This window comes from Rhinolophus ferrumequinum, chromosome 15 (genome assembly GCF_004115265.2).
Source record: "Rhinolophus ferrumequinum isolate MPI-CBG mRhiFer1 chromosome 15, mRhiFer1_v1.p, whole genome shotgun sequence".
NCBI lineage: Eukaryota > Metazoa > Chordata > Mammalia > Chiroptera > Rhinolophidae > Rhinolophus > Rhinolophus ferrumequinum.
The window spans coordinates 2,840,293-2,854,638 of NC_046298.1; the positions used below are offsets into that span (position 1 = coordinate 2,840,293).

Sequence of the window (14,346 nt, forward strand, 5' to 3'; positions counted from 1 at the left end):
ACTTCGCTTCTGTTCGCGCGTGTATTTCTAGTGTGCGCCATGGAGTCTGGGCTGATCCCGCGTTTAGCGTCGCGCCTGGGCATCGCCGAGCCCAAAGTGCTGAGGTGAGTACGGCCGCGCACGCCTCAGCGGCGTTGTGCCCTCCCCGAGCGAGAGCCGCTTCTCTCCCGCGGGATTTAGGCCGCATCTCAAGAAAACCTTCCCGGCGGTGGTCTTATATGTAGACGTCCTGCGCAACAGCTGACTCCGTGGTGTGCGCGTGGATGGGAGAGGGAAACGGAGAACTTCGGTCTTTCCTCGGATACTGATTGAGAGCCTGTTTGCGGCGGTGAACCAGACAGACGGGGTACAGGGGTACAGACCCCATGGAGGTCTCTGGCTGTGATGGCAAGAACGACATACACCACCAAGCTGGGTGACGTGCGGGAACGACAGAGCGCGGCCTGGCGGCTGCCTTTAATAAAAAATGCAAATAAGGCCTCGGAGGGCTTCGGTATCCTGACACTTGTTAGAAATGCAAATTCTTGAGCTACACCCCTCGCCTACTGATCAGGAACTCGGGGGATGGGATGCCGCAATCTGTTTTCACAAACCCCACGGTCGTTGTCTCGTACATTAGAGAACCGCGGGTGTAGAAGTAGGGCCAAAAGAAATCCCAGTATAACCCGCCAGCCTCTGATGGTTCCTGCTTGTTACAGTCATGGAACGATGAAGGCAGGGCTGTTTTCTGGAGGAACTGAAGAACTTACTTTTGCCTAAAAGCACTTGAGCATCGTGGTGTCTGGAGTCAGAGCACCCCGTCCTCCTCAGAGGATGTGGCTTTCATTCCCAGCCCCACATACGTTTGCATAGGAGTTAGACTTACAGTGGACGCCACCAGGCTGTATTCGTTGTTTACCAAAGTGTTGGGCAAACTTCTGGTAAAGAGTTTTAGTGAACATGCTGTCCTTGTAAACAGGAAAGCAGAGGAGTACTTGCGACTGTCCCAGGTGAAGTGTGCTCGCCTCTCTGCACGTACCACACAGACCAGCAGTGCAGTCATGTGCCTGGACCTTGCAGCTTCCTGTATGAAGTGTCCCCGGGACAGGGTGAGTAGGTCCCTTTGAATGTCTGAATGATCCACTGCCACATCAAAGCTTAATCATACGTTTTAATTTCTAGTTGGACTAGACCCCATCCAAACTCTTGTGTTTTAGAATTTGCCTGGCTGTCATCATATGTTGTTATTCTAGATGAATTTGAAAACCATTTTGACGAGGTGGAGGGAAAAGAAATGTTTGCAACATCCTCTTTACTCTTTACCATCTAATTTCCCTGGCCCCGTCTTTCTTTACTCAGAACCATGCTCCACACTGCTGCTCACCTCCTCCTCCTAAAGCACGTAATTTAAAACCACGTGTCTTCTTCTCGTGGTACAGTGGTTGAGAACACAAGCTATGGACTCAGGAAGGGTCACATGCTGAGAACAGCTCTCAGCACCACCAGTTGCTAGCCCTGAGCCTTCAGTTTTCTCATCCCTAAAGTGGGAATAATATCCAGTCACTGGATTCTTGTCTCCTGTATGTAACACACTTGACTCCGCACCTGTCACTTAGTGATACACTCAGTAAATGAGGCATTGAAAACACCCTTGGCTCCCAGTGAGCTGGCTCCCCGTTACCATCAGACTCTCCAGCTTCTCTTCAATAGTAACCTCAAGCCACACCGTTCACTTAACAGACCATGTACTTGAGTGGCGTGTGGCTTTGTAAATGCACCAACTTTTTGTTTAACCTGGAACGCTCTTCTGGCAAGCTCCTGTTTGTCTTCCATGAGCCTGCACTGCTGTTCCATCCTTTATGAAGCTTGTCTGACTGTCCCAGGCAGAGTTGGTTTCTCTCTCCTATCCCTGTGCCTCCTCCACACACTACCCCTCCCCTCCCCACTCCCACTATTTCCCTCCTTCCTTTTCCCAGTGAATTGCATGCTGGCCCCTTTGTTAAAAAATGGGTGACTATATATGCAATTCCTATGCTTTTTTATTCCCAGCTTGGCTGTAGTTACACATCGTTGTTTTTTAAATTGTCTGTGCATATGCCTGCCTGCCTTTCTAAAGTACAAGCCCCTTGAGAGCAGAACTTCACTTGACATGATTATTTATCGTTGACTAAACAAAGCTAAACCTTTAGAGTGACTTGCCCCAGACTGAATGAATGAATTTGAAAATCTGAGGCACTGCTATATAGAACTTATGATTTTTATGATTTGTGTGTGTTTCTCCTTTCAAAGGCTTATTTAACTAAACTTTCTGGTTTGAACAAGAAGATATATCAGAGCTGTCTTAAGTCTTTGGAGTGTTTACTGGGCCTGAATTCTAATATCGGAATAAGAGACCTAGCTGTGCAGTTTAGCTGCACTGAAGCAGTGAGCATGGCTGCAAAGTTACTACAAAGGTACGAGGCATAAAGAACCTTCACTGAAAATTTATACTGATACATAAAGCAAAGTTATCCACTGTTGGGTTAAAAACTAAACTAATATGCTGAAGTGCCAGGCATATATCATGCATTTGAATAGCTTTAATTCTGATTTGCATTTTCAGCCTTGATATTTTTGAACCAGTAATTCTGCAAACATTGCTTTCCCTCAGCTACGAGTCCCATCTGCCACAAACACAACAAGTGGATCTTGACTTATCCAGGCCGCTTTTCACCACGGCTGCCCTGCTTTCCGCGTGCAAGTAAGTGTGCCTTTGAACACTCAGTAAAGCCCACAGTTCACAAGTGCATTGCTCATGCCCACATAGTACTTCTAGTTTAACTTCCTTCAACTCAGCCTAGTTTTCTGTATGAATGGCATTAGGGATAATGTCCATGGATCCAGCTTATCTTCGATACGGCTGACAATTTGGACTACAGCTGCCAGAAGTGTACTTGCCAAGTGGCAGCGTACATATAAGCTGAGTATTCTGATTTCAGGGTCTACCTTTAATAATTCATGAAGTCTGTCATTAAAACAGTGGCCACTGTGATTTTCCAGTCATTTAAAAAAATAAAAAAACAACTATACTGGTCTTAAGAGTAGTAATTTATCAAATTCTTTTGTAGGATTTTAAAGCTAAAGGTGGATAAAAATAAAATGGTAGCCATATCCGGTGTTAGAAAAGCCATATTTGATCGACTGTGTAAACAATTAGAGAAGATCGGACAGCAGATGAACGGTGGGTATTCATTCCATATTTCAGGAATGTTCGAAAATGTTGTAGATTCTCTGTTAACAGGCTTCACTGTTAAATGCCAGCCTCCATATGCAAAAGCTGCAGTAACAGTAATTCTCAAGTCTGATAGGAGAAGCCAAAGCCAAGAGAAGGGCAAGGTCATTTACTTCTCCTTATCCTAGTATTGGGTCAGTCAAGGTTTCTAGTTTTTATTTGTCATCTAAAACATGCCCAACGACTGAAATTGGGAACAGGAGGAAATTCACCTGGATGACACTTTTTTCCTTCAAGGAGAGCCTCAAGATTCAGCTTGTCCGCGCCAGAAGAAAAGGAAGACAGTGGCTGAACGTCCAGCAAAGGGTAAGGTGTCCTGACACTGGCCGACCACCATTAGTGCAGCAGGAGAGTGGACAGTGGGTTCTGAGCAGTGAGTAATCGTGTGCTGCTTCAGGGACAGGTTAGCAGACGTGTCGTCTGAGAGCACACCTGCAGCCAGACAGCCCAGGGGCACATCCCGCTTCACCGCCGCTGGCTCTGTAATTTCAGGGGCATCACGGACTTTCTGTGAGTCTCACTTTCCAAACCTATACAGCTGATTCACGTTGGCAGCCACTTCACGGAACTGTGAGGGCAGAATGCAAGTGCTCGGTTCAGTGCCTGTCAGGTCCAAGGTGAACGCCTGACAAATGTTCACTCGAATCAGGATGTCTTACAGTGTGTGGGGTGGCAGAACCAGAAGCTGACATGTTGGCTGCAGCGTCCCTGTGACTGTAATGATCAGACGCTTTCAACAAGTTTCCTTTTTTTTTCCTTACTTCATTTGTAAACACGAGAATTTTGAAACGCTATTGAAATTCTTCTCTCACAGAAGTAGAAAAGGCCGTCGAAGTCCCACAGAAGCCGCAAGAAGATGAAGATCTGATGCAGGACTATGAAGCGTGGAAAAGGGAAATTCTGGAAAATGCTGCCAAAGCACAAAAGGCTACCGCAGAGTGACTCCAGCTTCCAGACTGCTGTGTGCTACAGAGAGACAGTGTATCCACCACCTCGGCTTTGGAATTGTGTTTGGACTTTTAGAGCAGGACCCTAAGACTGCGGCCTCAGTAACAAGAAAGTGCACAAGGCCGAGTTCTGGGCAGCAGGCTGGCCCAGACTGGCTCAGCACGATGCCTGCGTGGCAAAACCTTGGCTCCCCACAGGTCTGCGCTCCTGCAGAATGGGATTGGAGCCATTTCACCCTTTCATTTGAAGCAAAAGACAGGGCTCGTATCCCATCCAGGCTGCCCTGTCCTATGGATTTCAGGCTGAATGGAGGCTCAGGTTTTACTTAAGCTTTTGTAGAAGTTTCTTGGTTTGGCTAAATCAATATATGGTACACTTAAGTTAATAAATGCTTTTATATGTATTCAAGTGCTTTTGTTGTCGGTTTGGGGTTCGGGTTGGGCAGCTGTCTGTTCTCGCAGAAAGCAAGCCAGGTGGCTGGACACTGAACCACTGCTCCCAGAGCACGGCTCTGGCATCACTGCCCGGGGAAACCCTGCTCAGCCACTTGACACCCACGAAGCCATTCACTCCCTGTGCCTCTCCCATAAGTAGGACTGAAAATGGTGTCTACTCATTTGGATGAGTTCTGAGCGAATCCAAGCAGACCATTTGGCACAGTATCTGCTATTAGTATTTTGTAAAATTAGACTATAGAGAGAAACTCACAGACAGGCTCACATAATTACACATTAGCACCGTATTAAACCAAGGGACCAACGTTTATTTTCTCTGATATCCACCTACTAAAAAATGTAACCTTATTAAATACTACTTACTCTAAAACAATGGCAAGGGCCTTTATGAAGACAAGTTGCCTCTGACGTATCATGCCAGACATGACTTTAAAATTAGGAATCCATGATCTAGTTAAATATTTCCGTGAAGAATGCAGTAAAGTGACTGCAACCAAGTTTTGAAAACCTATTCAGAATGGTTATCAATGACAGTGGTTGCCTTTGATCTGTTATAAGTGAGACATAATGCATGCTCCAGATACCTGGGGTGCTAAATGTGACACTGAGCAGGCAAAGGCTAAAGAAATGCCACACGAGTGATCCCAGCAGGCATAATATGCAGCCAGCCTGTGCTGGAGGGGACTGAACCACACACACAGTGGCATTTAAATTCTGGCTCTGCCACTTCCACTCTAAGGAAATTCCAAAGCCTTAAAGAGCCCCCGTTTCCTCATTTATAAAACGGAGATATTATCTATCTGGTGAGAATTAAAGGTAATATTTGCAAAGTGCATGCACCATTAGAAGGCAGTCACTAAATAGCAGCTCTTGTTAACTACTTTGACCTAGAACGGATAAGTGAGTCTTTTCCTCGTTTATTTTAAGCAGGTATAAGATTTGTTTTTTATTTGGCACCAAGATTGAAATTTCTAGCTTTCAGTCAGAAGCTATTGACTCTTCAGGTAAAGTTAAACACATTCACTTTTTTTTAATTGTAAAATACACGTAACATAAAATTTACCATCTTAACCATTTTTAAGTATACAATTCAGTAATGTGAAGGACAGTCACACTGTTACACAACCGATTTCCAGAACTCTCCATCTTGCAAAACTGACGATCCATTAAACACCCCCCTCCCCCAGCACCTGGCAACCACCATTCTACTTCTGTCTGAATTTGACCCCGCTTGGTACCTCCTATAGGTGGAATCATTCAGCATTTGTCATTTTGACTGGCGTATGTCACTTGGCATAATGTCCTCGAAATTCCTCCACGTCGTAGGTGTCAGAATGGCCTTCCTTTTTAAGGCTGAATAATAGTCCATTGTGTGGACAGACCACATTTTGTTGATCCACTCCTCTGTTGATGGACAGTTGGGTTGCTCCCACCTCTTGGCAATTGTGAACAACGCTGCTATGAATGTGGGGGTGCAAATATCAATCTGCAACCCTGTTCTCAATTCCTTTGGATGTAAACCAGAAGTGGGATTTCTGGATCATATGCTAATTCTATCTTTACATTTGTCAGGAACCGCCACGCTGTTCTCCATATCACATTTCCACAAACAGTACAGGGTTCCAGTTTCTCCACCTCCCACCCACACTTCTCTTTTTTGATAGCCCATCCTAATGGATGTGAGGTGCCATCTCACTGGTTTTGATTTGCGTTTCCCTGATGATGACTGAGCGCTTTTTCATGTGCTTTCAGCCATTTGTGTATTTCTATGGAAAAACATTCTATTAGAGTCTTTTGCCCATTTTTGAACGGAGTGGTGTGGGGTTTTTTGTTGTTGTTGAGTTGTAGGAGTTCTCTATAGAGTCTAGATAATTAACCTCTTACCAGATTTATGATCTGCAAATATTTCCTCCCATTTCTTAGGTTGCCTTTTCACTGTTGATTCCATAAATGATAATCAAAGTACAGTTTGTGACGTTTTTTTCCCCTCTATGCCGTAAAAGTAGGTAGTGATAATTATTTGGATTATCTGGAACTTGGTTATCTCTTAAATTAGTCGGGGGAAGAGGAACTTCTTAAAGCAATCTTGTCCAAATGTCCTGTGAGGGCAGGAATTCTTCCCACAGCAATTTTCCAGCATGTTCAGATACTCCCAGTGATGGAAGCTTACTGCTTCCTAAGTCCACGTGTTTCAATACTGTTGTAAAGGCTTGGGAAGCTCAGTTCTTAACAGCTCCTCATGGTTTAACTGACTTAAAAACTTTTTTATCATGAAAGTTTTCAAATATACACAACAGTAAAGAGGACAATATAATGAAACCACGTACTGATCACCCACACCCGACACGTGCTTAACTATACTCGTGTATAGTTTTCCTGAAGTCATTTAGTTTTCCTGAAGTCATTTAACCTACACAGTAACCAATCACATCACCGTCATCACATCTCACAAAATCAATAGAAATTCTATCACCACACATGCAATTTAGAATTATTTTTCCCTGGATGTCTCTAAAATATCTTTTTATTGTTTGTTTGCTCAAATCACAGTAAAACAAGGTCCACACATGACAACTGGGTTGCTAATTTTTAATTATAAAAGCGACACACGCTCATTATAAAAAAGAAAAACATTCAAATGATTCAGAAAGTTATAAAGCAAAAAGTGGAATTCTCTTTGCCCTATCACCCACTTTCCATACCTCACAGGGAAGTTTCTTGCATATCCTAGAAAATGTTAATGCACGTATAAGCATATGTCTCTCCACAATTAGGATGATGCCGTATATATGTCCTATAGTTTTTTTGTAATGAAAAGATGTTTGTTAGGAGCATTGCAGATCTTGTTCCCCGTCATCAGTTTGGCTAAAATAAACTCATAAAAATTCCACATAGGTTTAGATGTTCCTTACATCAACACAGGATTTTTAAGTGAGCTAAACCATGGATCACTGATTACTTAAACAGCTTGGATTTGATAGGAGGTTTTGTGGGGCTAGAAGCTTATATAACATGGGGACCCTCTTTAAGGAAACGAATTTTTAAATACCTTACTTTTTAAGAATTTGTGTAACATACGACTGTGTGAACACATGGCAAGGTGGCCTCCCCCGGCCTCAGAGGGTCTCTGAAGCTTCAACCTAATTAGCTTCTCTGTAACTCTGAGGAGCAAAATTATGAAATAGCTTAAATTTCAAATCACTGCCTTCAAACAAGCTCTCCCCAAATATCCTAGCTCTGTTTGAAACCAAAAAACAAAAGAAAGAAAAAAGAAAAGCTGCTGTCTGTGCATCTAGCTGTGTCTTTTAACAGCTGCAAGGTATTCCCCTATATGCATGTGGCAAAACTTAGTGAACTAAACCTGCTGGCTGTTTCCATTGGGTTGTTTGCAACACTGTTGGAATAAGTATCATTTTGCATAAATCTCTGTCCACTAGTCCAAGTATTGCTGAGGGATAAATTTTAGAAATGGAATTGTTGGGTGAAAGTGTGGGCATGGCTTTTATTTTGATACATATCCATCAAGAGTGGAAAATTTCCATTTCCCCATACTGTCACCAATCTGATAGGTGAAGAAAGTGGGTCCTAACTACCTTTTCCAGTTTCTCTGCCCAGCAGTGTCCAGTGACTGCTTATTTAAACGGAAAACTCCCATTAGAAATAGTTGATACTGGCCCAGCTATAGTCTAAAACCTTTTTGAGCTAAGTACACACCAGTAAAGTACTGAATTAAAAATATCCAGAAAATTAAAGCTTCATAAAAGCCACTCGAATTTCAGATAAGGGAGGCTAAAATCCACATTACCTCTCAGTTGTTTGAGCCTGACCTAAATAAACTCCTCAAGGGGGTTTTGGAGAGAATTTCTTTCCCTAGGTAAAGAACAGCATATGGAAGAAAACATAAAGTAGGATTTGATAAAGGATTCTTTCTATATCTGCCCCGTCGAGTACAGAAGCCACTAAACACATGTGTCTATTCAGCACTTAAAATGTCACTAATAACAACTACAGAACTGAATTTCTAATTTTATTTCATTTTAATTAAATGTAAAAATGGAAGTTTAATTCAACTATTAGAAAATGTTTCAGATGTTTTGAACAACTTGAGTATGTGAGTATATTTTCCACAGTAAATTTCATGAACTCTAAATATAAATTAAGTATATCTGATGAAAACCTAGCACTTTAATTGAAACACCCAATTTTGGAGACTTAATATGAAAAAAAGAATATAAAGTATCTCATTATAATTTTTATGTTGATTACATATTGAAATAATGTTTTTGAATTCTTGTGTTAAATAAATTATTAAAATTAATTTCACCAGGTTTTTTGTTTTTGAAGGAGCTATTCGAAATTTTCAAATTACGTATATGGCTCGTGTTTTATTTCTGTCAGACAGTGGTTTTCTAAATCATGGCACCTAAGTACAGTTTTCTGGGGAAGATGCAGACCATTCCCAGAGAACCGAACTAGACAGAACTAGACGCCATCCATCGTCTCTAGCGCCTTCTGCAGGCTGCCCTCAAAAGCCTTTTTCAGAGAGGTAACTGACGCTTCCAAACCAAGCCTCTGACTGGTTACTGTTCCTCTCTCGGGAAAGGGAGGCTTCCCGCGGCCAGCTCCGGTGTTCACCAGTTAGCGGGCGGCTTGGAGCAGGCCTGACATGCTGCACTGGAATCTCAGTCCCCCACGAGGGTAAGCGGTCCAGAGGGCAGTCAGCTTGAGACCTGTAGCTGTGGCATTAACCTCTCCACCTTCTGCCTCCCTCCCCACGTCCGTGTCCTCTGCCAAACAAAGTCTTTATTTGGACAAAAATCCTGAAAGGCTATGCGACTGTTGCACGGCTACTTAACAACTCCCCCTAAAACTGCTGACCTGAGAGGTCAGGGGAACAGCACAAACGTCAGGCAATTAAAAGGACGTGTACTTGTGAATCATAGAGTACTCCTCGTTAATCACTTTATAAGTCAGCTAAGTGACAACACTGAAAGTCGCTAGGAGAGCAGTGCCCCTGTCCTCTCCTGATGTATGGTTCTGTTTTCCTCAGAAAGCTGGACGTCACTGCATTCTTGCCTCTTTCCCATACTGCATATCAGGTGCCAGACTTACTAGGTCACAGATTCATACCTGAGGGAGGCGGACGAGGATGGCAGAATGAGGAGAGGGCCGAGGTGGGTACAGATTTTAAAAGTACACTCAAAATGATCATTGTTCTGATGGAGCCATGACAGCTGGTATCTTTTGAAATTACAAAGACTGTTAAAGGATGCACATTTTTTGATTCTCAAAAGGGAGCACAAGTGAGGAAAGGTTTGAGGCCCACTGCCCTAAGCCCACATACCTCTATACCACAGCAGGCAGTGCAATGAAACGCGAGTCACACTTGAGCAAATCCAGATCCTAGGCGTTCTGTGTACTGAAGGACGTAACTGAATAACACGCCCCATGTAACAATCTCTTGGGTTCTTTAATGTTTAGAATTTCAATGTGACATATGCCAAACAGAAGCTTCCCTACCTCCCCACAGCACACCTACACTTATCACCCAAAGTAGGGATATTTGGAAAGTAAACACAGCATTTCAAACTAAGTGACCTTACAAGGCAGAAAAACGTTCTTAAGTCACTTTCCTTACAGCCACTTTTCACCCACAAGGAAGGTAACACCCATAACCCTTTTTTTTACAAAATCACTGGAATCAATATTACTAAAAGGACAGATTACTTAAAATCTTGAGTCATCACTTCACCACTGGCTTCAATCATTTCTCGGCCTGTGGGAGCAGCAGAGCAAGGATTAGGGACCAGCTGGAAATTTCCTTAACCTGTTGGCAGCAGTCACCACATAGAAATGTTTCTTGAGATGAGGAGAGAAAAAAAGAGGGGGGAAAGCATTTTTAGACCAATTGTTTTAAGAGAAACAATAAAAAGATTTCAGCAAGTTAGGCACTTGGGTTTGTTTAAAACCAATAACCTAAAGGGGAAAAGAAGATTCTAGCAAAATTATAGAATGGTGATGTGACTTTTAGGGGCCCTCGTGGAGCAAGTATGAAGTGAGAAAACACGTTATCCTTTTCACATGAACGAGGGAGCACCCTAGAACAGTGTTTTCCAACTTGTGACTCACACACCACCAGTGGGTCATGAAATTAGTAGCTTACAACCAGAATTTTTTTGAATGAAACCAAGTATCACAGAATAGAAAATAACAAAGTGCATCACACTCTGTTAAGCAAATGGGATATTTGTGTTTCCTAAGTGTGTGCGTGCTTATGACACGTGGGTACTGGTTCTCTAGGTGAAGAATTTTGCTTTTTAACAAGGACCTGAGTTAATATCAAAATGCTGGAAAGTCCCTTCCCTGGAGGACAATGGTTTTTAAGATAGGTTTTACGTCCTTGGTACCAAAGAGTCCTGTTGTAAACAAAATTATAAAGCTTTTTAATAGGGCTTTCCCAGCCCCTATTTCTGAAACATGGCGGAATTGCACCTCAAACTACAAGCAGCTACTTCGCAGCGACCCATTACTACTGTCACTGAGAATGTGCTCTAACTTAATTCTGTCACTTCAAGCGTCAATGTAAGTACAAACTAACTGCCACTTTTATGCCAGTCATTTTTGGTCTGTGGCATTTTTTCACTCTGGCTAACAGGTTTTACCATAAGAGAGGGTTTTTCTTTTTCCCTTAATCTTTCTATTTAGAGTCAAAAATGTAAGTAAAAACTTAGTTACCATTCTTTCAAAGGATATATTAGGAAGACAAATGCTGCCTTTACGAAAAGGATAAGATACCTTCCATGTCCTCTGAGCCATGTATTTCTGCAGCAATAGCTGGGATTTGAGACGAACTTTGGATTTTGAAGCTTTGGCAGGCAAATTATTTAGCCACTCGTGTTTCAGACACTGTGTGGCACTCATCCTGCAGCTGTAAAATCAAACACAGATGAGACATTTAGTTGGTGCTGCCCTTCTGGTTGTGCAAACACTACTTCAGTGGGGTGGGATGCCTGAGTCAGTGGACCAGATTAATCATGTAGGCAGATTCCCAAAAAGGGAACTCCTCATGTCTAAAATTCCCCTCCTTAGAGGTTCGAGAAAGTCTTCAGCAAGATGTTCCCTGTGCTCTGTAGAGGGACTTATCCCAGTGATTAATTGCCGCCTCCCAGGGAGTGGGTGGGGGCGTCCAGACAGGGCTGCAGGAAGCCCAGCTGTACCTGGAGTTGCTCTTAAGAAGTAAACGACGATGAGCCTTGTAAAGAAGCTCATCTCTCCTTCCAGAAAAACGTTAACTGGTTCATCTGAATTAGAAATATTTTTCCTCCCATACTTTTCACAATCAGAAAGAAACCAAAGAGTGAAGGCCAGGGAACTATGCGTTCTCAGAGCCCAGAGCCTCGGGCCTCACTCCTGGATCATGTGCAGTTATTCCCAATGTCTGAGAATCAGACAACTGAGGGCTCTACCCAGGACTGTGACGGCTGCTGAAAACTAAGCAGGCCTTCCTCATCTAGAAGTGAGGTTTTCTGGCCTTTATTCGGGGAAATAGCACCTGCATATCTCAACTTTTTCCCCAACACTAGCCTATGACAAGAGATAACTTGGGCATAGGACTAATTTCTAAATATGGTCCATTCTAAAACTCCTCCTAGTGTTTGTTTTCTAATTGATTTCCTTCGTCACTTTCCCTGCTACCTTTTTTGCTCCAAAGAAGTAGCAGCCTAAGAAATCCTGGACAGAACCGATCCACAGAAGAAAGGACCTGCCCAGCATCCCGAAACTTCTCAGCCCCCAATCGGTGGGCACCATCAGAACGGTTGGTGAGTGACAAGCAATAAAGGTACCTTTTCTCTTTGACCAGCAACCGGGAAACGAAGTCTTTGGCCTCTTCCGACAGCCCTTCAAAGGTGTCGGCATCGAAATCCCAGCTACAGTTGACAATGAGATTCATGGTCTCAGCATCTGTCTCCCCCAGAAATGGGGACAAGCCACTGAGTCTACGGAGGAGAGAAAGGACTGTCAGTATGTATAAGCCACATCTGCCAACACGTGTCAACGGAGGGGAGAGGAATCTTACAAGATTCCAGCAGAACTAATCAAAACCAAGAGGGTTCAAAACAGTAATACCCCGCGTTACTTCTCACAGGAAGGGGAGCGGGAATCGGGCGGACGTGGAAGGACTGACAAATGGAAGCAAGAAAGAGCATTCACATAAACCCCATCACGTTCACCTCTCTTCCCCTTCCCCTGAAGTAAAGAGTACATTGGATCCCTACCCAGTTGACTGGGAGCGAGGCAAAGCGCCTCTGAGGAAAGAGGCGAGGGCAGTCCACACAGACAGGACAGTGTTTGGTCGTTGCACAATCCTCCTCTCAGTGCACCCTACCTGTGCATCCTCAGCCCACAGGAAACAGGGAACACAGGGGAGGGGCAGAGGAGGGGACAGGTGTCCTGCCCCGCGCACCCCTCCTCACGCGCCACCCCCTGGACTGCATTTCTCTGCCGGAGCGCTTTCTCTCCAGTGGATCGGAATGTTTCGGGGAGTTAGTGCCCCTGGGGTAGGCCCACGAGCAGTAACTGATCAGAGTGGGTGTACACTCGTACGTACCCCAGGTCCCTCACCCCTCGGACGCAGTAACTCTGCTGGAGTGGTCCCCGATGGACCCCAGAGCCCCCGACGATTAAACTCCAGTTGCCCACAGTGGTTACCAGCCGCCCTCCTTCCCCATCTCACCTCCCACTCTCTGTTGGGGCTTCCTGGGCACGCCGCCCCAATAAACGACTCTCACTCAAACTGTGGTGACGTCTAAGGCTAGTCAAACTATGACAGGTGGCCCCCAGCCGGCGGGAGCCAGGCCCTGGGCACTCACAGCATGTAGGTGATCACTCCCACACTCCACATGTCCGTGGGGAACGAGACAAACTCGTAGTTGACGACTTCCGGGGCCAGGAACTCAGGAGTCCCAAAGTTTACCTTCAGCTTCTCCCGCGGCTTGTACCTGGGGGGGGGAAGAGGACCACGGAGTGAGCCCTGGGAGAAGATGTGGAGGCTCTGACTCATTGCTGGTGGAAGCTAGACATTCCCGGACCCTTCCTGTCGGCCATGCTGTCCGGACCTCACATCCCACCACACACATGGTTTCCGGGGGAATCATCACACCCCCAGAGCCCCACTCCAGAAAACCAGCCCTCTCCTCCAGGCATTTACAATCTGGGGAGGAGAGGAGATCAGCACATCTTATTCGGCATGCAGCCACGTGAATGAGCACAAATTGGGTAGAAGCTGTGCGTGGCGGTCGGCTCTCTGGTGTGTGCAGTGGGGGTGGACTTGGGGTGACTATCATGTGTCAATGTAGCTTCCTCAATATTCACTGATGATGGGGGAGACTTTGCATGTGTGGGGGCAGGGGACCTGTGGGAAATCTCGTTTCTTCCTTGATTTCTCTGTGAAACTAAAACTGCTCTAAAAAAATTAAATATTTAAAAAAAGCAACATTAAACAGGCACTTCCTATTTGCCAGGCACCATGCTAAAAGCGTTATATATATAAACTTCTCATCCTCACAACAGCCCTATGAAGCAGGTACGATCACTGTCCCCATTTTACAGATAAGGCCACTGAGAAACAGGGAAGAACAATATGAATATACTGCCAGCATGCCCCAATTGCTTTACACCAGGGAAGTGAGTTTC

At 44.4% G+C, this 14,346-nt stretch overlaps 2 protein-coding genes across 7 annotated transcripts in view; one reads left to right on the forward strand and one right to left on the reverse strand.

Annotated features, from left to right (window-relative positions):
- Window positions 1-7: 7 nt before the first annotated feature.
- ORC6 (origin recognition complex subunit 6) lies at window positions 8-4,566 on the forward strand. 2 transcript variants are annotated; one of them, XM_033128298.1, is made up of 7 exons: window positions 8-104; window positions 959-1,088; window positions 2,269-2,432; window positions 2,582-2,719; window positions 3,087-3,199; window positions 3,488-3,556; window positions 4,065-4,566. In XM_033128298.1, the coding sequence occupies exons 1-7, from the start codon at window positions 40-42 to the stop codon at window positions 4,190-4,192; spliced, it is 807 nt and encodes a 268-aa protein (XP_032984189.1). In that variant the 5' UTR covers window positions 8-39; the 3' UTR covers window positions 4,193-4,566. The 2 variants fall into 2 exon arrangements, with proteins under 2 accessions (XP_032984189.1, XP_032984190.1); XM_033128299.1 differs by having other exon boundaries at window positions 2,630-2,719.
- A 2,595-nt stretch (window positions 4,567-7,161) lies between these two features.
- Window positions 7,162-14,346, reverse strand: part of MYLK3 (myosin light chain kinase 3) — a 36,244-nt gene continuing 29,059 nt past the window's right edge. For all 5 annotated transcript variants that reach the window (XM_033128363.1, XM_033128362.1, XM_033128366.1 and 2 more), the window contains 4 exons: window positions 13,524-13,652; window positions 12,498-12,650; window positions 11,449-11,581; window positions 7,162-10,512 (listed from right to left, as the gene is read on the reverse strand). In XM_033128363.1, the coding sequence (XP_032984254.1) occupies window positions 10,453-10,512; window positions 11,449-11,581; window positions 12,498-12,650; window positions 13,524-13,652 (475 nt within the window). In that variant the 3' untranslated portion in view covers window positions 7,162-10,452. The remainder of the gene's footprint in view (window positions 10,513-11,448; window positions 11,582-12,497; window positions 12,651-13,523; window positions 13,653-14,346) is intronic.